The following is a 23403-nucleotide window of genomic DNA, read 5'->3' on the forward strand; positions in this document are numbered from 1 at the left end:
TGCCGGCATTTTATCCTGCCCTAATATCTAGCTAACCCTTCCCTCCCACATAGCCCTCCATTTTTCTATCATTCATGTGGCTATCTAAGAGTGTCTTAAATGTCCCTAATGTATCTGCCCCCACAGCCTCTGCTGGCAGTGCATTCCACTCACCCACCACTCTCTGTGTAAAAAAAACTTACCTCTGACATCCCCCTTATACCTTCCTCCAGTCACCTTAAAATTATGCCCCCTTGTGTTAGTCATTTTCACCCTGGGTCTCTGACTATCCACTCAATCAATGCCTCTTATCATCTTGTACACCTCTATCAAGTCACCTGTCATCCTCCTTCTCTCCAAAGAGAAAAACCCAAGCTCACTCAGCCTATTATGTTATGTCTTCTGTGATCTCTGCATGGGTCCTGTCTCTGTAATAATTATAAACTCCATAAACTGCACACAAATGCCATTGCATTTTTTGTAATTTCCTGACCATCTCCTCTCCCAGGAGGCCACATTCCAGCACTTTGGCTCCCCAAACTTGACTCTTTCTTAAGCAATTCTGCTTTTTCAGGTCTGAGCTTTGCTTGATTTTGCATTGTCTAATGGTTATTCACTAAATAAATGGGGGAATAAAGTTAGAGGTGCATATTTGCCTCTAGGCAATGTCAAGTTCCAATTCAGTAAGTGTGGTGTAATTTTTATGTTGAATAAAACATCGACTGGCAGCTGTGAGCTGGGATGCCACCACGTCGTGCTGCTCTCTACCCCATTCATCTGGAGGGGGGAGAAGTCACTTTACATGAGCTGGGATTTCGCATAGACAGGATATGCTTTTAAAATATACATTTTGCATGATGTATTTACAGGCCAAAGAACGGAGATTATCCATTGTTATGTGTATATTTTAGTATGTTTCACAGAAGTTTCATTTGAGGGCAGCATTATATTCGTGTGGAGTTTGCATGTTCTCCCTGTGATTGTATGGGTTTCCTCTGGGTTCGCCAGTTTCCTCCCACATCCCAATGATGTGGGTATATTGTAAATTGCCCCTGGTGTGGAGGAGAGTGGCAGAATGTGGGAAGAATCAATGGAAATGTGAGGGCAGTAACATAGGATAGGTTTAGTTGGGTGGCTGATGGTCAGCGTAGACTTGATGGGCTGCAGGGCTTGTTTCCATGCTGTGCTAATGTTGTCAAGTAATAATAACAGGGAGCAGCTCGACAGAAAGTGGAAATCTCAATTCAAGCAACGTTCACAATATACGGATGTACAAGGAAATTTCAGCATATAGCACTAGAAATCAGAATGAAGACATTAAGGCTGAAGTCATCGAGAGATACAGCAGGAAACAGACCCTTCAGCCCACCAAGTGTATGACGACCATCAACTATCCATTTACACTAATCCTACCCTAACCCATTTTATTCTCTCCACATTCCCATCAACTGTACTGTATAAATGGCACTGGTTGCACCTTAACTGGAGGGGAACCAATATCCTGACTGGGAGGTTCACTAGTCCTACTCAGGGTTTAAACTAGCTTGGCAGGGGGATAGGAACCAGAGCACCAGGTCAGAAAGTGGAGGGTAATTTACAGCAGCCAATTAACCAATCTGAATACAGAACTCTGGCCTGAAACATTAACTTTGTTTCTCTCTCCACAGATGCTATTTGACCTGCTGAATGTTTCTAGTATTTTCTGTTTTTATTTCAGATTTCCAGCACCTGCAGTTTTCTAGTCTGATTATCATCCTTGTACTGATGACCAAATTAAGAAGTCTGCATGTTTTTGAAATTTCAAGACAAATGGAGAAAGAAGAGAAAAGTAGAATTCATTGTTCACAGACAGTGTTGCAAAGTCAGAGCATCGTGTGACAGGGAATCCAATGGGCAAAGAGTGGCATGAATGGTGGAGCTGTTGCCTGACAGCACCAGAGACCCAGGTCCAATCCTGACTTCTGGTGCTATCTGCATGGAGTTTGTACATTCTCTCTGTGACCAAGTGGTTTCCCCCACCCCCCCGGTGCTCTGGTTTCCTCCCACATCCTAAAAATATATAGGTGGTTAATTGGCCGCTGTAAATTACTCCTAGTGTCATGTGAGTGATAGAATCTAGGAGATGGAAGTTGCAGGGAAAATTGGGACTGAATGGGATTGAATTGCTCTGTGAACCAGCACAGACTCTGTGACAATCACCAGAACGTAGCACAATATGAGAATTCAAAAGAATGATTAGTGTTCGTCTATTCTGGCATTGAAGGGCCACAGTCAGTTTTGCCAACAAGAGGTTTCCTTGCACAGCTGAACAACCCTGACCAACAGTCAACAGAGATCACCAAATGGACTGGAGCTAATCTGAACGAGTGCAATCCTATCGCAATTGACAAGTGTTGGAGTAAAAGCAGCTTCACTTCATGTTGTGCTGACAAAATTCTTTTGTGCCCACAGTGCCATCAAGCAACATCATCATGAAAACACTGGTTAAACGGGAAAATGTGAAGGTGTTCACTGAAAAGATACTGCTTTTATTAAATCGAGCAGGTGAGGATCACGTTTTGGTTTGTTTGTTTGGTCTGCATGTGCTCCTCTCCTGGCTATTTAAGGCTGTGCAGTCTCTGTAGCAGTGTGGAAGTTGCTTTGTCAGACTTAACGCAGAGTCCCTTGTGTTAGGTAAAATCATGTTCTAATGTACAGATAGTATTGTTGTAATGTCTTCAGAACACATGAATACTCAGCAAGTATATATTTAAAAGAGGTAAAGGTGATTACAAGACTACACACTAACAATTTACGTTCAGCTGCTGGTAAAAACTGGCATGTTTGTGAAACTGTTGCATTGAGAAGTGGGCACACATGTCTCTGTTGTCTGACAGGATTATGACATAAGCACACTCTGAAACTGAGAAAATGGTACAGTCCATGCTTAAAGGTTTATTACCCTCTGCTCCCACCTTTTTAAAACAATGGTGATACACAAATTGCATATAAATTACACCATTAATAAACAGGCATACATTTAGTCAAATAAATGACTAAATGTATTCCTGTTATTAATGGTATAATGGTAGACTATGTTCTAAATGGGAAATGAATTCAGAAATCAGAGGCGCAAAGGGACTTGGGAGTCCTGGTTTAGGATTCCCTAAAGGTTAACTTGCAGGTTGAGTCAGTCGTAAGGAAGGCAAATGCAATGTTAGTATTCATTTCAAGAGGACTAGAACATAAAAGCAAGGCTGAGGCTTTATAAGACATTGGTTAGACCACATTTGGAGTATTGTGAGCAGTTTTGGGCCCCATATCTAAGGAAGGATGTGCTGACACTGGAGACGGTCCAGAGGAGGTTTATGAGAATGATCCTCAGAATGAAAGGGTTAACACATGAGGAGTGTTTGATGCTTCTGAGCCTATACTTACTGGAGTTTAGAAGGATGAGGGGGGGATCTCATTGAAACCTACTGATTATTGAAAGGCCTCGATAGAGTGGACAGGGAGAGGATGTTTCCAGTAGTGGGAGAGTCTAGGACCAGAGGGCACAGCCTCAGAATAGAAGGATGTCCCTTTGGAACAGAGATGAGGAGGAATTTCCTTAGCCAGAAGTTGGTGAATCTATGGAATTCATTGCCACAGATGGCTGTGGAGGCCAAGTCATTGGGTATATTTAAAGCGGAGGTTGCTAGGTTCATGATTAGTAAGGGTGTCAAAGGTTACAGGGAGAAGGCAGAAGAATGGGGTTGAGAGGCGAAAATAACTCAGCCATGATCGAATGGCGGAGCAGACTCGATGGGCCGAGTGGCCTAATTCTGCTCATGGTCTTATGGTCCAAATTATTTTCAGTCTTCTGTTTCTTCTCACAGGGTTTGGAGTGGAATCAATTTTTAAAATTAACTATTTATATTTTGGCATTTGGTCATTGTTGGCATTTATTGCCCATCCCTTTGAGCAAGGACAAGCCAGGAACCTACAGGCTGGCCAGCCTGACATCAGTGGTGGGGAAGTTACTGGAGAGAATTCTAAGGGACAGGATCTACCAGCACTTGGATAGACAGAGTCTGATTAGGAGGAGTCAGCATGGCTTTGTGTGTGGAACGTTGTGTTTGATGAACCTTTTAGAGTTTTTTGAAGAGGTAACCAAAAAGGTAGATGAGGGTAGGATAGTAGATGTTGTCTATTTGGACTTTAGCAAGGCCTTCGACAAGGTCCCACATGGTAGGCTGGTGTGGAAGGTTAGGTCCCAAAGGAATCCAGGGAGAGCTAGTTAGGTGGATTCAAAATTGGCTTGGATGTAGGAAGCAGAGGGTGGTGGTTGAAGGTAGTTACTTGGAATGGAGGCCGGTGACTAGTGGTGTGCCACAGGGATCCAAGTTGCGACCCTTGTTATTTGTTATTTATGTAAATGATTTGGATGTGGATGCATAAGGCTTGATCAGTAAGTTTGCAGATGACATGAAATTAGGAGGTGTTGTTGATAGTGAAGGAGGTTATCGTAGATTACAGGGGGATCTTGATCAGTTCAGGAAGTGAGCTGAGGAGTGGCAAATGGATTTCAATACAAATAAGTGTGAGGTGTTGCATTTTGGAAAGTCAAACCATTGTTGGACTTGTACTATGTATAGTGGGGCACTAGGGAGTGAGATGGAACAGAGGGACCCAGGAGTACAAATGCATAGTTTGTTGAAAGCGGCATCACAGGTGGACAGTGTGGTGAAAAAGGTGTTTAGTAGGCTGGCATTCATCACTCAAGGCATTGAGTATAGGAGTTGGTACATTATGTTGCAATTGTAGGAGTCATGGTGAGGCCGCACTTGGAGTACTGTGTACAATTTTGGTAACCCTGTTCTAGGAAAGACGTGGTTAAACTGTAAAGAGTTTAGAAAAGATTTATGAGGATGTTGCCAGGACTAGAAGGCCTGAGTTATATGGGGAGGTTGGCCAGGCTAGGTCTTTATTTCTTGGAGCGTAGGAGAACGAGGGGTGATCTTATAGAAGTTTATAAAATCATGAGGGGCATCGATAAGGTAGTAGTCTTTTCCCCATGGTAGGGGAGTCCATAACTAGGGGACATAGATTTAGGGTGAGAGGGGAAAGATTTAAAAGGGACCTGAGGGGCAACTTTTTCATGCAGAGGGTAGTGAGTATACAGAATGAGCTGCCAGAGGAAGTAGTTGAGGCAGTTACAATAGTATCATTTAAGAAGAACATGCACGGGTGGGGCTTAGAGGGATATGGACTGAATGCAGGAAATTGGGACTGGATGGGTGGTCAGCATGGACTCGTTAGGCCAAAGAGCCTGTATCTGTGTTATATTGCTTTATGACTCTGACTCTAAGGAGAGGATGAGCTGCTTTCTTGAACCACTGCAATCCTTCTGGTGAAGGTGTTCCCAACAGTACTGTTCTGTGGGAGGATGTTCCAGAATTTGGACCCAGTGATGATGAAGGAGAAGGAATAGTGATATATTTCCAGCTCAGGGTGGTCTGTGATGTGGAAAGGAACTTGCATGCAGTGGTGGGCAGTGGTCACTTCTACTAACGCTGAACTGGGCACATGCATCTCCCACAGGTCATGTAGGTTTATCCCTCATGTTGGTTCACTCACTACCTGCTGCAGACCTAGTCTGGCATCTGTGTCCTTCAGTACTTGGTCAGTCAGTGGTGGTGCTACCAGCCACTCTTGGTGATGGACATTGAAGTCTCCACTCAGAATACTTTCTGTACACTTGCTTCTTCCAGTGTGGAGGAGCACTGATTCATCAGTTGAGGGAGGACGGTAGGTGGTAATCAAGCAGCGGTTTCATTGTCCATTTTTGTCCTGATGCCATGAGACTTCCTGGGATCTAAGAGTTAATTCTGAGGACTTGTAAGGTTACTCCCTTCCCCCCTACCCCAATGTATCACTGTACTGTCCCAACTCGTAGGTTTCTTATCCATTATGTACTTTAGGAAGGGCAGGGACTGATTAAGAACAGTCAGCACGGCTTTGTGCAGGGGAAATCCTGCCTCACTAATTTGACGGAGTTTTTAAGGAGGTAACTGATGAAGGCAGGGTGGTTCATATTCACTATATGGACCAGTAAGGCATCGACAAGGTTTTGCATGGTAGGCTGGTTCAGAAGGTTAAGGTACATGGGATCCAAGGAGAGCTGGTTAATTGGATCCAAAATTGGCTTTGTTTTAGGGGGCAGAGGGTAGTGGTGGAAGAATATTTTTCTGATTAGATGTCTGTGATTAGTGATGTACCACAGGGATTGGTGCTGTGATCCTTGTAGTTTCTGATGTGTATTAACAACTTGGATGTGAATGTCGGCAATATGATTACTAAGTTTGTGGATGACATGGAAATTGATGGCGTTGTGGATAGTGAAGCATGTTATCTAAGCCTACAACAGGATGTAGATCAGATGGAAAGTTGGGTGGAGCATTGACAGATGAAATTTAATCCTGACAAGTGCGAGGTAATGCATTTTGGGAAATCAAATAGGGTAGGACGTGTGCAGTAAGTGGTAGGGCGCTAAGGAATGTTGATGAACAGAGGGACCTTGGGGTTGTAGTCCATGGTTCCCTGAAATTTGCAACACAGGTTGATAGAGTGGTAAATAAGGCATAAGGCATGTTTGCCTTAATAGGTTGGGGCACAGAATGTAAAAATTGTGAAATTATGTTGCAACTTTACAAAACACTGGTTTGACCACACTTAAGAGTATTGTGTGCCGTTCTGGTTACTACACTATCGGAAGAATGTGATTGCGCTGGAGAGAGTGCAGAGGAGATTCGCCAGGATGTTGGCTGGATTGGAGGAGTTTAGTTATGGGAAGAGATTGGATAGGCTGTGTTTGTTTTCTCTGGAGTGAAGGGGGCCAAGGGGTGACCTGATAGAGGTATATAAGATTATAAAGGGCATAGATAGCAGAGATAGTCAGGATCTTTTTCTCATGGTCGTGACATCAAATATAAGAGGTCACAGGTTGAAGGGAGAGGAGGGAGTTTTAAAGGGGATCTGAAGGGCAAGTTCTTTCTCACAGAGCCTGGTTGATATCTGGAACTTGCTGCCGGGGTGGTGGTGGGATAAGGTGTAATCACTACATTTAAGGGACATTTAGACAGACACTTAAATAGGTAAGACGTAGAAAGATACTGTCCTAATGTCAGCAAATGGGATTGGCGTGGAAGAGCAAAAAGGTCAGCATGGACATGGGTCAAAGAGCCAATTTTTGTACTGTACAATTCTATGATTCTGTTTTCTAAGACATTTACAGGCATGTGATGGAGGAGTCTGGCACAATTATGTGTAAGGTCTGATTTTGTTAGGACGGCAGTGTCAGGCTGCAAGGATGGCAGTGTCAGGCTGTTGTTTGAGCAGTCTGTGGGACAAGTCACCCAATTTAGACACCAATTGCCAGATGATGTGAGGAGGACTTTGCAAAGTCGACTCAGCTGAGAGTGACTTTCTATGTCTGACTTCAGTGCCCGGGTCAATGCCAGGTGGTCTGTTTGTTTCATTTTTGTTTCATGCAGTGATAAACATGTGGCTGAGTGGCGTTCTCAGCCATTTTAGAGTCAACCACACTGGTGGGTTGGGAGTTTCAGGTAGGCTGGATGGTAGATTTCATTCCCTAATTATTGACAATTTTACAACAATTTGAGAGCTTTGTGGTCATCACTACCAAGGCCATATCCAAAATCCAGATTTAATAATCTGAATTTAAATTCTACCATGGGAATTGAACTGGATTTTTCATTTGTCTGGATTACTAGTTTGGTGATTTAACCGCTGTGATAACATACCCATGGTTCTGGATTTAACTCCAAGAAGGTCAACTACAAGAATGTTGCCAGGACTCAAGGGACTGAGTTATAGAGATAGGTTGGACAGGCTGGGACCTTTTCCTTGGAGCATAGGAAACTGAGAGGTGATCTTATCGAGGTGCATAAAATCATGAGGGGCATAGATAGGGTGAATGCACTCAGTCTTTTTCCCAGGGTTGGGGAATCGAGAAGTAGATGGCATAGGTTCAAGGTGAGAGGGGAAAAATTTAGTTGGAACTTAAGGGTCAACTTTTGTTACACAGAGGGTGGTATGTATGTGGAATGAGCTGCCAGAGTGGTAGAGAGAGGTACATTAACAACATTTAAAAGATAGTAGGACATGTACATGGATAGGAAAGATTTAGAAGGTAATGGGCCAAATGTTTGCAAATGGGACTCGTTTGGATGGGCATCTTGGTTGGCATGGGTCAGTTGGGTCGAAGGGCCTGTTTCCATACTGTATGGCTCTATGACTCTAAGGTTGTATCAGATTTGCTCAGATTTGGTGTCTCACTTCACGAAGGTCCACCTCAGACAAAACATCATTATTCATCATCCAGGCAGTCCTCCCTCCGTGCACCATATCATCAATACAAACATCAGAATGTGGTCAGCAATTTCAACCAACAGTATCTCGGTTCCCTCCTCCCACTTGTCTGAGTTTAACTGTTGGCTTGGCTAAGAACATGATCAGGCTTATTTTCCTTCTAATTTGTGTTGTAGTGACATTTTGACTTAAATACTTCTGTTCAACTCTGGAATCCAAATTTGATTGAACAGGTTCAAATCGTTCTTCATCAAGAGATCTGCAAGAATAAACCACATTGTTGTTGCATGCTTCAGTAAGAAATTGATCAAGAAATGTTCCCTGTTGTGGCCTGGATGTCCCTGCATTACTGCTTCAAATCTTTCATTTGCTCCATTTGAACCCCGATGATATGCCTTGTGGCTACCACTTTGACAGATACTGCATTTGCTTATCAAGAGTCTTCTCTGCAATTTCAGTTGCAGTTGGTGGAAAGTCCTTGTCAACCACATTTAAGGTGTAAATCTCATTTTTATATCCATCATTAATTTTCAATCTGCAACAGAGTACTTGCAAATGCTGTCTTCCTGGAACTTATGAATTCAATTAAATAACTGTACTGCTGTAATATACCTTCCATTATGCTGTCATATTAGGTATTGCTGATTTGGGACCTAGTATCATCATTAGTGATATGATCTGTAAAGGGTCTGCTTTGGTTAGGCCACATTTGGAGTGTTGTGTGCAGTTCTGGTCACTGATTACAGAATCAGAATCAGGTTTATTATAACTGACTTATATGTCATGAAATTTATTCTTTTGCAGCAGCAGTACAGTGCAGAGATATAAAATTACTGTAAATTACAAAGTAAACAAATAGTCCAAAAAAAGGAATAACAAGGTAGTGTTAATGGGTTCATGGACCATTCAGAAATCTGATGGTGGAGGGGAAGAAGCTGTTCCTCAATCGTTGAGTGTGGGTCTTCAGGTTCTTGTACCTCTTCCTTGATGGTAGTAACGAGAAGAGGACATGTTCCGCGTGGTGAGGGTCCTTAATGATGGATGCCGCCTTGAGGCACCGCCCCTTGAAGATGTCCTCGATGGCCGGGAGGTTGTGCCCGTGATAAAGCTGGCTGAGTCTACAACCCTCTGCAGCCTCTTGTGATCCTGTGCATTGGAGCCTCCATATCAGGTTGTGATGCAACCAGTCAGAATGTTCTCCACCATACATCTATAGAAATATGCAGGAGTCTTTGGTTACATTCCAAATCTTCTCAAACTCTGAATGAGGTAGAGCTGCTGGCACGCCTCCTTTGTGATTGCATCAATTTGTTGGGCCCAGGATAGATCCCCTGAGATGTTGATGCCCAGGAACTTGAAGCTGCTCACCCTTTCCACCACTGACTCCTCAATGAGGACTGGTGTGTGTTCTCCCGACTTCCCTTTCCTGAAGTCCACAGTCAGTTCCTTGTTCTTGCTGATATTGAGCATGAGGTTGTTGTTGCGACACCACTCAACTGGCTGATCTATCTCACTCCTGTACGCCTCCTCATCACCATCTGAGATTCTGCCAACAACAGTGGTGTCATCAGCAAATTTATAGATGGTGTTTGAGCTGTGCATGGCCACACAGTCGTGAGTGTAGGTGTGGAGGCTTTTGAGAGGATGCAGAACAGGTTTGTTGCCCAGATTAGAGAGCATTAGCTATAAGGAGAGGTTGGACAAACTTGGAGTGTTTTCTCAGGAGCATTGGAGGCTGAAGGAACAACTGATAGAATTATGAGAGGCAGAGATAGGGTAGCTAGTCAGAGTCTCTTTCCAGGGGTGAAAATGTCAAATACTGGAGGGCAGAGGTTTATGGTGGGAGGGGGAAAGTTTCAAGATGATTTGCAAGGCATGTTTGTTTACTCAGAGAGTGGTAGGTATCTGAAATGCAGTGCCAGGGGTAGTGGTGGAAGCAGAAATGATAGTGGTGTTTAAGAGGCATTCAGGCAAGCATGTGAACAGGCAAGGAAGGGACCTTGTGCAGGCAGATGGGATTAGTTTAAATTGGCATCATGGTCAGCACAGACATCGTGCACTGAAGGGCCTGTTCCTGTGATGTAGTGTTCTATATGCCATTTAAAAGCAGATTTGTTAATGGTAGTGGTCGATGGGACTTATACAGGCTGGAGGTACGTGACTAGTGGTGTTCTGCAGGAATCCGTACTGGGACCTCTGTTGTTTGCATGCATACAGTGGCATGCAAAAGTTTGGGCACCCCGGTCAAAATTTCTGTTACTGTGAATAGTTAAGTGAGTAGAAGTCCTAAAGTTAAAGGTGAAACATTCTTTTCAACATGTTAAGCAAGATTAGTGTATTATTCTTGTTTTGTACAATTTTAGAGTGAAAAAAGGAAAGGAGCACCATGCAAAAGTTTGGGCACCCCAAGAGATTTGAGCTCTCAGATAACTTTTACCAATGTCTCAGGCCTTCATTAGCTTGTCAGGGCTATGGTTTGTTCACAGTCATCATTAGGAAAGGCCAGGTAATGCAAATTTCAAAGCTTTATAAATACCCTGACTCATCAAACCTTGTCCCAACAATCAGCAGCCATGAGCTCTTCTAAGCAGCTGCCTAGCACTCTGAAAATTAAAATAAATGATGCCCACAAAGCAGGAGAAGGCTATAAGAAGATAGCAAAGTGTTTTCAGGTAGCCGTTTCCTCAGTTCGTAACGTAATTAAGAAATGGCAGTTAACAGGAACGGTGGAGGTCAAGTTGAGATCTGGAAGACCAAGAAAACTTTGAGAGAACTGCTCATAGGATTGCTAGAAAGGCAAATCAAAACCCCCATTTGACTGCAAAAGACCTTCAGGAAGATTTAGCAGACTCTGGAGTGGTGGTGCACTGTTCTACTGTTCAGCGACACCTGCACAAATATGACCTTCATGGAAGAGTCGTCAGAAGAAAACCTTTCCTTCATCCTCACCACAAAATTCAGCATCAGAAGTTTGCAAAGGAACATCTAAAGAAGCCTGATGTATTTTGGAAACAAGTCCTGTGGACTGATGAAGTTAAAATAGAACTTTTTGGCCGCAATGAGCAAAGGTATGTTTAGAGAAAAAAGGGTGCAGAATTTCATGAAAAGAACACCTCTCCAACTGTTAAGCATGGGGTTGGATCGATCGTGCTTTGGGCTTGTGTTGCAGCCAGTGGCACGGGGAACATTTCACTGGTAGAGGGAAGAATGAATTCAATTAAATACCAGCAAATTCTGGAAGCAAACATCACACCACCTGTAAAAAAGCTGAAGATGAAAAGAGGATGGCTTCTACAACAGGATAACGATCCTAAACACACCTCAAAATCCACAATGGACTACCTCAAGAGGCACAAGCTGAAGGTTTTGCCATGGCCCTCACAGTCTCCCAACCTAAACATCATCGAAAATCTGTGGATAGACTGTAGCGATGGGCTACGCGCTGAGCTAGAAATAACGACACGCAGTCGGTAGGTTGCACTCGAGACTGGTTTATTGCGAACTTCGCCGCGCTGGCTTTTAAACAGTTAAGTTCCTGCCCTCTCCGGGCGGCGATGACGTCAGAGGTGTGCCACCAGAACCTATTGCCGCATGCGGGCTTTCTCCCCTCGCTGGTGGAGAAGAAGGCCCAGCGCCATTTTGTGGTTGGCCTCTCTGCCGACGCACGTGCCATTTTCGGAGCCGGTTCGCCTGTGTGGAAGGTGGGTCGCCACATAACCCTCCCCCCCCCCCAGGACCGGCGATACACCCCCCGAAGTCCACAGGCTGGATCAGTCGCTGTTTGGGCGGTCTGCCTCTGCGCCGCGGGGCCTGAACCTCAACCGGCTGTGCCAAGTCCACATGGGCCGGTTTGAGCCGGTCCACTGTGAAAACCTCCTTTTTCCCCCCAGTATCTAGAACGAACGTGGACCCATTGTTCCTGAGCACCTTCAACGCCCCCTCATATGGCCGCTGTAGCGGTGTCCAGTGTGCGCCCCTCCATACAAATACAAACTTACAGTTCTGCAGGTCTTTGGGTACGCAGGTCGGGATCTGTCCGTGCCGTAAAGTCGGTATGGGGTCCAAGTTGCCGAGCCTGTCGCGTAGTCCCTCCAGGAGTGCCGCGGGTTCTTCCTCTTGCCCCCTTGGGGCTGGTATGAACTCCCCTGGGACGATCAGGGGTGTGCCGTACACCAGCTTGGCCGACGAGGTGTGCAGATCCTCTTTGGGTGCTGTGCGGATTCCAAGCAGGACCCAGGGAAGCTCGTCCACCCAGTCAGTCCTTTCAGGCGGGCCATGAGAGCCGACTTCAAGTGACGGTGGAAACGTTCCACTAGTCCATTCGACTGTGGGTGGTAGGCAGTTGTGTGGTGTAACCATGCTCCCAACAGGCTGGCCACAGGCTGGAGGTGAACTGGGCGCCTCTGTCGGAGGTAATATGGGCCGGTACCCCAAAGTGTGCTACCCAGGTTGTAATCAGCGCCCGGGTGCAGGAATCGGCAGTGGTGTCAGTGAGCAGGGCCACCTCCGGCTATCTCATGAACTGGTCTACCATAGTTAGGAGGTACCGTGCTCCCCTCAACACTGGCAGGGGCCCCATGATATCCACATGAATGTGGTCTTACCTCCGGCGGGTGGGTTCGAACTGCTGCGGCGGGGCTTTGGTGTGCCGCTGCACCTTGGCCACTTTACACTGCACGCATGTTTTGGCCCATTCGCTGACCTGTTTGCGAAGGCCGTGCCACATCAACCTGCTGGAGACCATCCAGATGGTTGTCCTGATAGATGGGTGCACCAAGCCATGTATGGAGTTGAAAACTCGCCGCCGCCAGGCTGCCGGAATGATGGGGCGAAGTTGTCCTCCCACCTGGGCCTACCAGGAAGTCTTGCAGCTGCAAACCCGAGACTGCGGTCCTGTAGCTGGGCAACTCGTCGTCTGCCTGCTGCGCCTCCACCAGTGCTACATAGTCCACCCCCGGGACAGGGCCTGGATAACTGGCCTGGAGAGTGCGTCCGCCACGACGTTGTCCTTTCCTGAGAAATGCTGGATGTCCGTCATGTACTCGGAGATGTAGGACAGATGTCGCTGCTGGCAGGCTGACCAGGGATCAGACACCTTCGTGAACGCAAAGGTCAACGGTTTGTGGTCTGTGAACGCGGTGAAAGGCCTGCCCTCTAAGAAGCACCTGAAATGTCGGATTGCCAGATATAGCGCCAACAGCTCCTGGTCGAAAACGCTGTATTTGAGTTTGGGTTACTGCAGGTACCTGCTCAAGAACGCCAGGGGTTGTCAGCACCCCTCGATGAGTTGCTCCAGCACTCCATCGACTGCTGTTTTTGATGCGTCCACTGTGAGGGCAGTTGGAATGTCCATTCTGGGGTGCACCAGCATCGTGGCGTATGCCAAGGCTTCCTTGGCTTGAACGAAAGTGGCCGCGGCCTCTTTGTCCCAAGTAATGTCCTTGCCTTTACCCGACATCAGGGTGAACAAAGGGCACATGACACGGCCTGCTGAGGGGAGGAAACGGTGGTAGAAGTTGACCATACCCATGAACTCCTGCAAGGCTTTGATTGTGTTGGGCCGGGCGAAGTGGCAGATCGCGTCTACCTTGGCGGGCAGGGGTGTTGCCCCGTCTTTGGTAATCCTGTGGCCCAGGAAGTCAATGGTGTCGAGTCTGAACTGGCATTTGGCCGGGTTGATCGTGAGGCCAAAATCACTCAGGCGGGAGCAGAGCTGGCGGAGGTGTGGACAGATGCTCCTGACGATTTCTGCTGGCTATGAGGATGTCGTCCAAATAGATGAACGCGAAGTCCAGGTCGCGTCCCACCGCATCCATTAGCCACTGGAACGTCTTTGTGGCATTTTTCAGGCCGAACAGCATTCGGAGGAACTCGAACAGGCCGAACAGGGTAATGAGTGCTGTCTTGGGGATGTCTTCAGGGTGTACCGGGACTTGATGGTATCCCCGGACAAGGTCCACTTTGGAAAAGACGCTTGCCCCGTGCAGGTTTGCTGCAAAGTCGTGTATGTGCGGCACGGGGTTGCGGTCTGGGGTTGTAGCCTCGTTCAGTTTACGGTAGTCGCCGCATGGTCTCCAGCCCCCGGCTACTTTGAGAACCATGTGCAGGGGGGAGGCCCATGGGCTGTCTGACCTCCGTACGATCCCCAATTCCTCCATCCTCTTGAATTCCTCCTTCGCCAGGCGGAGCTTGTCCGGGGGAAGCCATCGTGCGCGAGCGTGGAGTGGTGGTCCCTTGGTCAGAATGTGGTGCTGTATTCTGTGTCTGGGGATGGCTGCCGTGAACTGCGGTGCCAGAACCGATGGGAAGTCCACCAGGATTCTGGTGAATTCGTTGTCCAACAGCGTGATGGAGTCCAGGTGTGAGGCCGGCAACTTGGCTTTGCCCAAGGAGAACGTCTGGAAAGTCTTGGCATGGACCAGCCTTTTCCCGTGCAGGTCAACCAGTAGGCTGTGAGCTCGCAAGAAGTCCGCCCCCAGGAGTGGTTGGGCCACAGCGGCCAGTGTGAAGTCCCACGTGAACTGGCTGGCGCCGAACTGCAACTGCACTGTGCGGATGCCGTAGGTTCGTATCATGCTACCTTTTGCGGCCTTCAGGGTGGGTCCCGGCTCCCTGTTGCGGGTGTCGTACCCCGTTGGGGTAAGACACTGATTTCCACTCCAGTATCGACCAAGAAGCGGCGTCCCGACTGTTTGTCCCAGACGTACAAGAGGCTGTCCTAGTGGCCAGCCGCCGTAGCCATTAGCGGCGGCTGGCCTTGGCGTTTCTCGGGAACTTGCAGGGCGGGCGACACCGGCGGGCTTCTATGCCCCACCGCTGGTGGTAGAAACACCACTGTGCATTGGCCTCCTCACTCCTGCCTCTGGGTTGTGTGCGCTCCGTTGCCGGGCCTGGTCTGTCCTGCCGTTGGGCACATGGCTTGGTAATCTGTCCGACGGACACCCCACTTTCCTTCTTGGCTTTCCACAGCATGTCTGCCCGGGCCACCACCTTCCAGGGGTCACTGAAATCTGCGTTGGCCAGTAGCAGATGTATGTCCTCGGGCAGTTGCTCTAGGAACGCCTGCTCGAACATGAGGCAGGGCTTGTGTCCGTCAGCCAGGGCCAGCATCTCATTCATTAATGCTGACGGCGGCGTCTCCCAAACCGTCGAGGTGCAGCAAACGGGCACCTCGTTCCCGCCGTGAGAGGCCGAAGTAGCTCTTTGAATGCTGCATATTTGCCTTCCTCTGGGGGCGACTGTATGAAATCCTCAACCTGGGTGGCTGTCTCCTGGTCAAGAGAGCTCACCACGTAATAGTAACGCGTGGAATCGGAAGATATCTGCCGAATCTGGAACTGGGCCTCTGCTTGGTCAAACCACAAGCGTGGTTGCAGCATCCAGAAGGGTGGCAGTTTTAGCGAAACGGCGTGAACGGATGAAGAGTCAATCATTTTTGGTCCAAATCCCGTTTGGACCTTCAGGGTCGCCAGTGTAGTGTTGAGCTACACACTGAGCTAGAAATAACGACACACAGTCGGTAGGTTGCACTTGAGACTGGTTTATTGCGAACCTCGCCACGCTGGCTTTTAAACAGTTAAGTTCCCACCCTCTCCGGGCGGCAATGACATCAGAGGTGTGCCACCAGAACCTCTTCCTGCGTGCAGGCTTTCTCCCCTCGCTGGTGGAGAAGGCGGCCCAGCGCCATTTTGTGGCTGGCCTCTCTGCCGACGCGCACACCGTTTTTGGAGCCAGTTCACCTGCATGGAAGGTGGGTCGCCACAAGACCTCAAAAGAGCAGTGCATGCAAGACAGCCCAAGAATCTCACAGAACTAGAAGCCTTTTGCAAGGAAGAATGTGTGAAAATCCCCCAAACAAGAATTGAAAGACTCTTAGCTGGCTACAGAAAGCTGTGATATTTGCCAGAGGGGGTGTTACTAAGTACTGACCATGCAGGGTGCCCAAACATTTGCTTTGGGCCCTTTTCCTTATTTTGAAACTAAAAGATGGAAATAAAAAAAGTAATCTTGCTTAAAATATTAAAGAAATGTGTCATCTTTAACTTTATGCCTTTTGGAAATCAGGTCATCTTTTACTCGCTTAGCTATTCACAGTAACTGAAATTTTGACCGGGGTGCCCAAACTTTTAAATGCCACTGTACATATAAACGACTTGATAAAAACATGGATGGGTGAGTTAGTAAGTTTGCAGATGATACAAAGATTGGTGGCATTGTAGAAAGTGTAGAAGATTGCCAGCGGAACAGCAGGATGCACATATGGGCGGAGAAATGGCAGATGATGTTTAATCTGGGCGAGCATGAGGTGTTGCACTTTGGGAGATCAAAGTGGCAGGACCCTTAACACCATTGATATACAAAAGGATCTTGGGGTCCAAGACCATAGCTCCCTGAGTGTGGTTGCACAAGTCGATAGAGTAGTGAAGAAATTGTATGGCACACTTGCCTTTATTCGTCGAGGCATTGAGTTCAAGAGTCAGGAAATTGTGTTGCAGCTTTATAAAACTCTCACTGGGCCATATCTGGAGTAATGCATTGAATTCTGCTTGCCCTATTACAGGAGGGATGTGGAGGCTTTGGAGAGAGTGCAAAAGAAGTTTACCAGGATGCTGCCGTGATTAGAGGACTTGTCCTGTAAAGAGAGGTTGGACAAATTTGGATTGTTTTCTCTGGAGCAGCAGAGGCTGAGGGGAGACCTGATGGAGGTTTATAAGATTGTGAGAGGAAGATGGAAGCGTTTAAGAGGCTCTTAGGCACATGAATATTCAGAGATTGAAGAGATATGGACTATGTGCAGGCAGAAGGGATTAGATGTCATTAGCTTAATTAGCTCAGCAGAACATCATGGGCTGAAGGGCCTATTCCTGTGCTGTACTGTTCTATGTTCTAATTCCAAACAATATTCCATATGCTTCCTCCTTAATTGATGTATAGTTGTCCTCACTCTTTGCAAGAGTATGAGAAATAAAAGTGATGTGTTTTCTTGCTCATTATCCAACATGTTATCTATCACTGCATATAACTTGACAATCTCAAGCCAACTTCATCTCACTTGCTCATATTTCTTGCATACATCATAAGTTCTTTATTGTTCCTTTCCCTACATCCGACAAGTCATGTAATGTCCAGACTGCAGTGTGTAATCCTGAAAACTTCCTCCAAGATCAGAGTATTCTCTTCTGTTCTCCCAATAATAGGCAGTATGTCTATGTTTGACACGTGCAGTTTTCCTCTCCTTGCATGGTTTTATCCATCCTGTGGGGAAGGCCCAGTTTTTTGAATATCTTTGATCCTCCTAATTCCACCTATCAGTTTTGAAGAGTGGTAGCAGGTATTGTTAATCATCAACATCTTGATTTAGTTTGACTTTGAGTCTCCACACATGCCACACTGTTTGGTTTTCCCCTGGGGTATACAGTGTTGGCCTGGTCCATTCACTTGGTTTGGTTTATTCCCACTCTTGGTTTACTGTTGGTTCAGTAATTCCATGCCAGTGCATTGCCCCCAGTTCCATAAAAGCCTTCTGAAAATCTAAATACACCTCACCTCCTACTTCCCTCTTATCTATGCAATGAGCTACATCCTCAAAGGCCTCCAACAGATCAGTTACATGTGATTTTCCATTATTAAATCCATTCCGATTCTGCTCAAAAGTATGATTATTTTCAAGGTATTGTTTTATGTTCTTCATTATAGATTACAGCACTTTCCCAACCACTGACATAATGCAAACAGATTAGTAGTTCCTTCTTTTCTCTCTCTTTCTCTCTCTCATTACTTAAATTGTGTTATCACATTTGCAATCTGCACATTTCCAGAATTGATTGATCTTTGGATGATGATAACCACAGGGTCCCTGATCACTATCGTAACCTCTTTCAGAACTCTGGAATGTTATTCATCAGGTGCTTGGGGTTTATTAACTGGTGGCCTCACCACCATCTTGAGAATTATATTTTTACAAGTAATAATTTCCTTCAATGCCTCATTCACATGAGGCACTTGGTTCTCAGGTACTTTTGGTGCCTTCCATGAAGACAGATACAATGTAATTTTTAATTCTGCTCTTTCCTTAGTCCCCATTATAAACCTTAATATTTCTGTCAGTGAGGGACCCACATTTGCCCCTCTGCTCTTTTCTGTTTTTACACACCTATAGAAGCTCTTCCTGTCCCTGATCTGTTCTATTTCTCACCGGTTTGCTCTCATAGTGTCTTCTCTTTATCAATTTCTTGGACCTTCTTTGCTGAGTTCTAAAACGCTGCCAATCCCCTGTCGACTGATGTTTCTGGAGCTATGCAAGTCTCTTTTGATTTAGAACTATCTTTAGTTTCTCCTTTAAGCCATTTTTCCTGTTGGATCTTTGTGCCTTAAAGGTTTTTTTTCAAATCAAGTATAATTTCTTTAAGTGTCTGTTTCCTATTGTTCCATTTAATGTAGTTTCCTGTTCAGCCACATCCTGATCACTGCTCATACATTCATCATTTTCTTTTCATGGATTTCAAGACCCTGGTTTCAGATTGAACTGCATCACTTTTAACACTGGATAATATGAGATCTAAGGAAGCCTTTTCCCTATTGATTCTTCAACATATCGTTCTGGAAAAGCATCTCATACACCTTCCATGAATTTGTCCTCCACTAATGTGACTTATCCAGTCTATGCAGAAATTAAAATGCTCATGATTCGTATTTTATTCTTCTTATGTGTGCCACTAATATTCTGATTTATGCCTTGCCCAATATAGAACATAGAACATTACAGCACAGTGCAGGCCCTTCGGCCCACAATGTGTAAAATGCTGACATTTTATCCGGCTTTAAGATCTATCTAACCCTTCCCTCCCACATGGCCCTCCATTTTTCTGTCATTCATGTGCCTATCTAAGAGTCTCTTAAATGTCCCTAATGTATCTGCCTCCACCACCTGTGCCAGCAGTGCGTTCCACGCACCCACCACACTCTGTGTAAAAAATTTACCTCTGACATCCCCCCTGTATCTTCCTCCAATCACCTTAAAATTATGCCCCCTCATGTTAGCCATTTTCGCCCTGGGTAAAAGTCTCTGACTGTCCACTCGATCTATGCCTCTTATCATCTTTTGCACCTCTATCAAGTCACCTCTCATCCTCCTTCGCTCCAAAGAGAAAAACCCTAGCTTGCTCAACCTATCCTCATAAGACATGCTCTCCAATCCAGGCAGCATCCTGATAAATCTCCTCTGCACCCTACCATAGAACCATAGAACAAAGCAGCACAATACAGGCCCTTCGGCCCACCATGTTGTGCCACCCTTCAAACCACACCTAAGACTATATAACCCCTTCCTCCCACATATCCCTCTATCTTAAATTCCTTTGTATGCTTATCTAACAATCTCTTGAACTTGTCCAATGTATCAGCCTCCACCACCACCCCAGGCAGCGCATTCCATGCACCAACCACTCTCTGGATGAAAAACCTCCCTCTGACATCTCCCTTGAACTTCCCACCCATTACCTTAAAGCCACGTCCTCTTGTTTTGAGCATTGGTGCCCTGGGAAAGAGGCGCTGGCTGTCCACTCTATCTGTTGCTCTCAATATCTTGTATACCCCTATCATGTCTCCCCTCATCCTCCTTCTCTCCAATGAGAATAGCCCTAGCTCCTTTAGTCTCTCAGCATAATCCATACTCTCTAATCCAGACAGCATCCTGGTAAATCTCCTCTGCACCCTTTCCAACGCCTCCACATCCTTCCTATAATGAGGCGACCAGAAATGGACACAGTACTCTAAGTGTGGTCTAACCAGAGTTTTGTAAAGCTGCATCATTACTTCATGGTTCTTAAACTCGATCCCCCGACTTATGAAAGCTAACATCCCATAAGCTTTCTTAACTACCCTATCTACCTGTGAGGCAACTTTCAGTGATCTGTGGATATGAACCCCCAGATGCCTCTGCTCCTCCACACTACCCAGAATCCTGCCATTTACCTTGTACTCCGCCTTGGAGTTTGTCCTTCCAAAGTGTACCACCTCACACTTCTCTGGATTGAACTCCATCTGCCACTTGTCAGCCCAGCTCTGCATCCTATGAATATCCCTCTGTAAGCTTCGACAGCCCTCCACACTATCCACAACACCACCAATCTGCAAACTTGCTAACCCAGCCTTCCACCCCCTCATCTAAGTCATTAATAAATATCACAAAAAGTAGAGGTCCCAGAACTGATCCCTGTGGGACTAGTCACAGCCCTCCAATCTGAATGCGTTCCCTCCATCACAACCCTCTGCTTTCTACAGGCAAGCCAATTCTGATTCCACACGGCCAAGTCTCCCTGGATCCCTTGGCCTCTGACCTTCTGAAGAAGCCTACCATGCGGAACCTTGTCAAATGCCTTCCATGTAGACCACATCCACTGCACTACCCTTGTCAATCTTCCTGGTCACCTCCTCAAAGAACCCTATCAGGCTTGTGAGGCAAGATCTTCCCCTCACAAAACCATGCTGGCTGTCCCTAACCGGTCCATGATTCTCTAAATGCTCATAGATCCTATCTCTTAGAATCCTTTCTGACAGCTTACCCACCACAGACGTAAGGCTCACCGGCCTGTAATTCCCTGGACTATCCCTACTACCTTTTTTGAATAAGGGGACAACATTCGCCACCCTCCAATCCTCCAGTACCATCCCCGTGGACAACGAGGACTCAAAGATCCTAACCAACGGTTCAGCAATCTCCTCCCTCGCCTCACGAAGCAGCCTGGGGAATATTCTGTCAGGCCCCGGGGACTTATCTGTCCTAATATTTTCTAACAACTCCAACACATCCTCTCTCTTAATATCTACATACTCTAGAACATTACCCTCACCAACACTGTCCTCAGCATCATCAAGACCCCTCTCCTTGGTGAATACTGAAGAGAAGGATTCATTGAGAACCTCACCCACTTCCACAGCTTCCAGGCACATCCTCCCACCTTTGTCTTTAATTGGACCTACCTTTACTCTAGCCATCCTTCTGCTCTTTACGTTACAAGAAAAAAGCCTTGGGATTCTCCTTAACCCTACTCGCCAAAGCCTTTTCATGTCCCCTTCTCGCTTTCCTCAGCCCTTTCTTATGCTCCTTCCTTGCTACTCTATATTCCTCACGAGCCCTGTCCGATCCTTGCTGCCTACACCTTTAGTATGCTGCTGCCTTCTTCCTAACTAGTTGTTCCACCTCTCTCGTCACCCATGGTTCCTTCATCCTACCATTCCTCCTCTGCCTCACCGGGACAAATTTATCCCTAACATCCTGCAAAAGATCCCTGAACATCGGCTTCATCTCCATAGTACATTTCCCTTCAAAAATGTCATCCCAATTTACACTCCCAAGTTCTCGCCTTATAGCCTCATAATTCGCCTTTCCCCAATTAAATATCTTCCCATCCTCTTTGCTCCTATCCCTGTCCATGACAATTCTAAAGGTTATGGAGCAATGGTTACTGTCACCCAAATGCTCACCCACCGATAGATCTGTCACCTGTCCCCATTCATTACCTAGAACTAGATCTAATATGGCATTCCCTCTAGTAGGCCTGTCAACATACTGCGTCAGGAATCCATCCTGGACACACTCAACAAACTGCGCCCCATCTAAACCCTTGGCACTAAGTAGGTGCCAATCAATGTTTGGAAAGTTGAAGTCTCCCATTATAATAACCCTGTTATTTTCACATCTTTCCAAAAACTGCCTCCCAATCTGCTTCTCAGTATCCCTACTGCTACCGGGGGGCCTATAGAATACTCCCAGGAGGGTAACTGCCCCTTTCTTGTTCCTAACTTCCACCCATATTGACTCTAGAGAGGATCCTTCTACATTATCTACCCTTTCTGCAGCTGTAACAGTGCCCCTGACCAGTACCGCCACCCCTCCTCCTCTTCTCCCCCCCCATCCCTTTTAAAACACTGAAAACCAGGAATATTCAGTATCCATTCCTGCCCTGATGTCAGCCATGTCTCTGTAATAACCATAATATCATAGTTCCATGTACTTATCCAAGCTCTCAGTTCATCTCCCTTATTCCTGATGCTACTCGCATTTATGTAAATGCACTTTAGCCCATCCACCTTACTACTTTTATAGCCTGTACTCTGCTTCTCCTTCCTTGAAGCCTCTGTACCTGTCAGATCTGACTTTTCGCCATCCTCTTCTTCCTCTGACCTACTCCTCCGCTTCCCTTCCTCCTCGCAATCTAGTTTAAACCCTCCTGAACCACCCTAGCAAACCTGGCTGCAAGGATATTGGCCCCCCTCAGGTTCGGGTGTAACCCGTCCTCTCTGTACAGGTCCCACCTTCCCCAGAAGAGATCCCAATGATCCAAAAATCTAAAACCCTCCCTCCTGCACCAACTTTTCAGCCACGCATTTATTTGCCATCTCCTATGGTGTGGCACTGGCAGCAATCCCGAGACTGCTACCTTTGAGGTCCTGTCCTTCAGCCTTCTGCCTAGCTCGCTAAACTTACTTTTCAGGACCTCATCCCTCTTCCCACCTATGTCGTTGGTACCAACATGAACCATGACTTCTGGCTGTTCTCCCTCCCGCTCTAGGATCCTGTGGACCCGATCAGTGACATCCTGGACCCTGGCACCTGGGAGGCAACATACCATCCGGGATTCATGCTCACTGCCACAGAACCTCCTAGCTGTTTCCCTGACTATCAAGTCCCCTATCACTACCACCTTCCTCTTCTCCTCCCTTCCTTTCTGAGCAGCAGGACCGGTCCCAGTGCCACAGACCTGGCTACTGCTGCTAGGCCCCGGCAGCTCATCTCCCTCAACAGCCTCTGAAGCGGAAAACCTGTTACTGAGGGGAACAGCCTCCAGGGTCCTCTGCTCTATCTGCCTGTTTGTGTTCTTTTTCCTTTTCCCTCCCCTGACAGTCACCCTTCTATCAACTTCCTGCACTCCAGTAGTACCTGCTCTAAGGGGGAGTGACCGTCTCCTTATGTACAGTATCTACAAAACTCTCCCCCTCCCTGATGCTGTGCAGTGTTTGAAGCTGCAACTCCAGCTCATCGATTGTGAGCTGAAGTTCCTCCAGCCTCAA

General features: G+C 46.6%; 1 protein-coding gene across 3 annotated transcripts in view; it reads left to right on the forward strand.

Annotated features, from left to right (window-relative positions):
• The window catches only part of LOC127571565 (NCK-interacting protein with SH3 domain-like), a 209850-nt gene that overhangs the window by 147833 nt on the left and 38614 nt on the right, over positions 1 to 23403 (forward strand). For all 3 annotated transcript variants that reach the window (XM_052018061.1, XM_052018062.1, XM_052018064.1), the window contains exon 11: positions 2431 to 2523. In XM_052018061.1, the coding sequence (XP_051874021.1) occupies positions 2431 to 2523 (93 nt within the window). The remainder of the gene's footprint in view (positions 1 to 2430; positions 2524 to 23403) is intronic.

Source organism: Pristis pectinata, chromosome 6 (genome assembly GCF_009764475.1).
Source record: "Pristis pectinata isolate sPriPec2 chromosome 6, sPriPec2.1.pri, whole genome shotgun sequence".
Lineage (NCBI taxonomy): Eukaryota > Metazoa > Chordata > Chondrichthyes > Rhinopristiformes > Pristidae > Pristis > Pristis pectinata.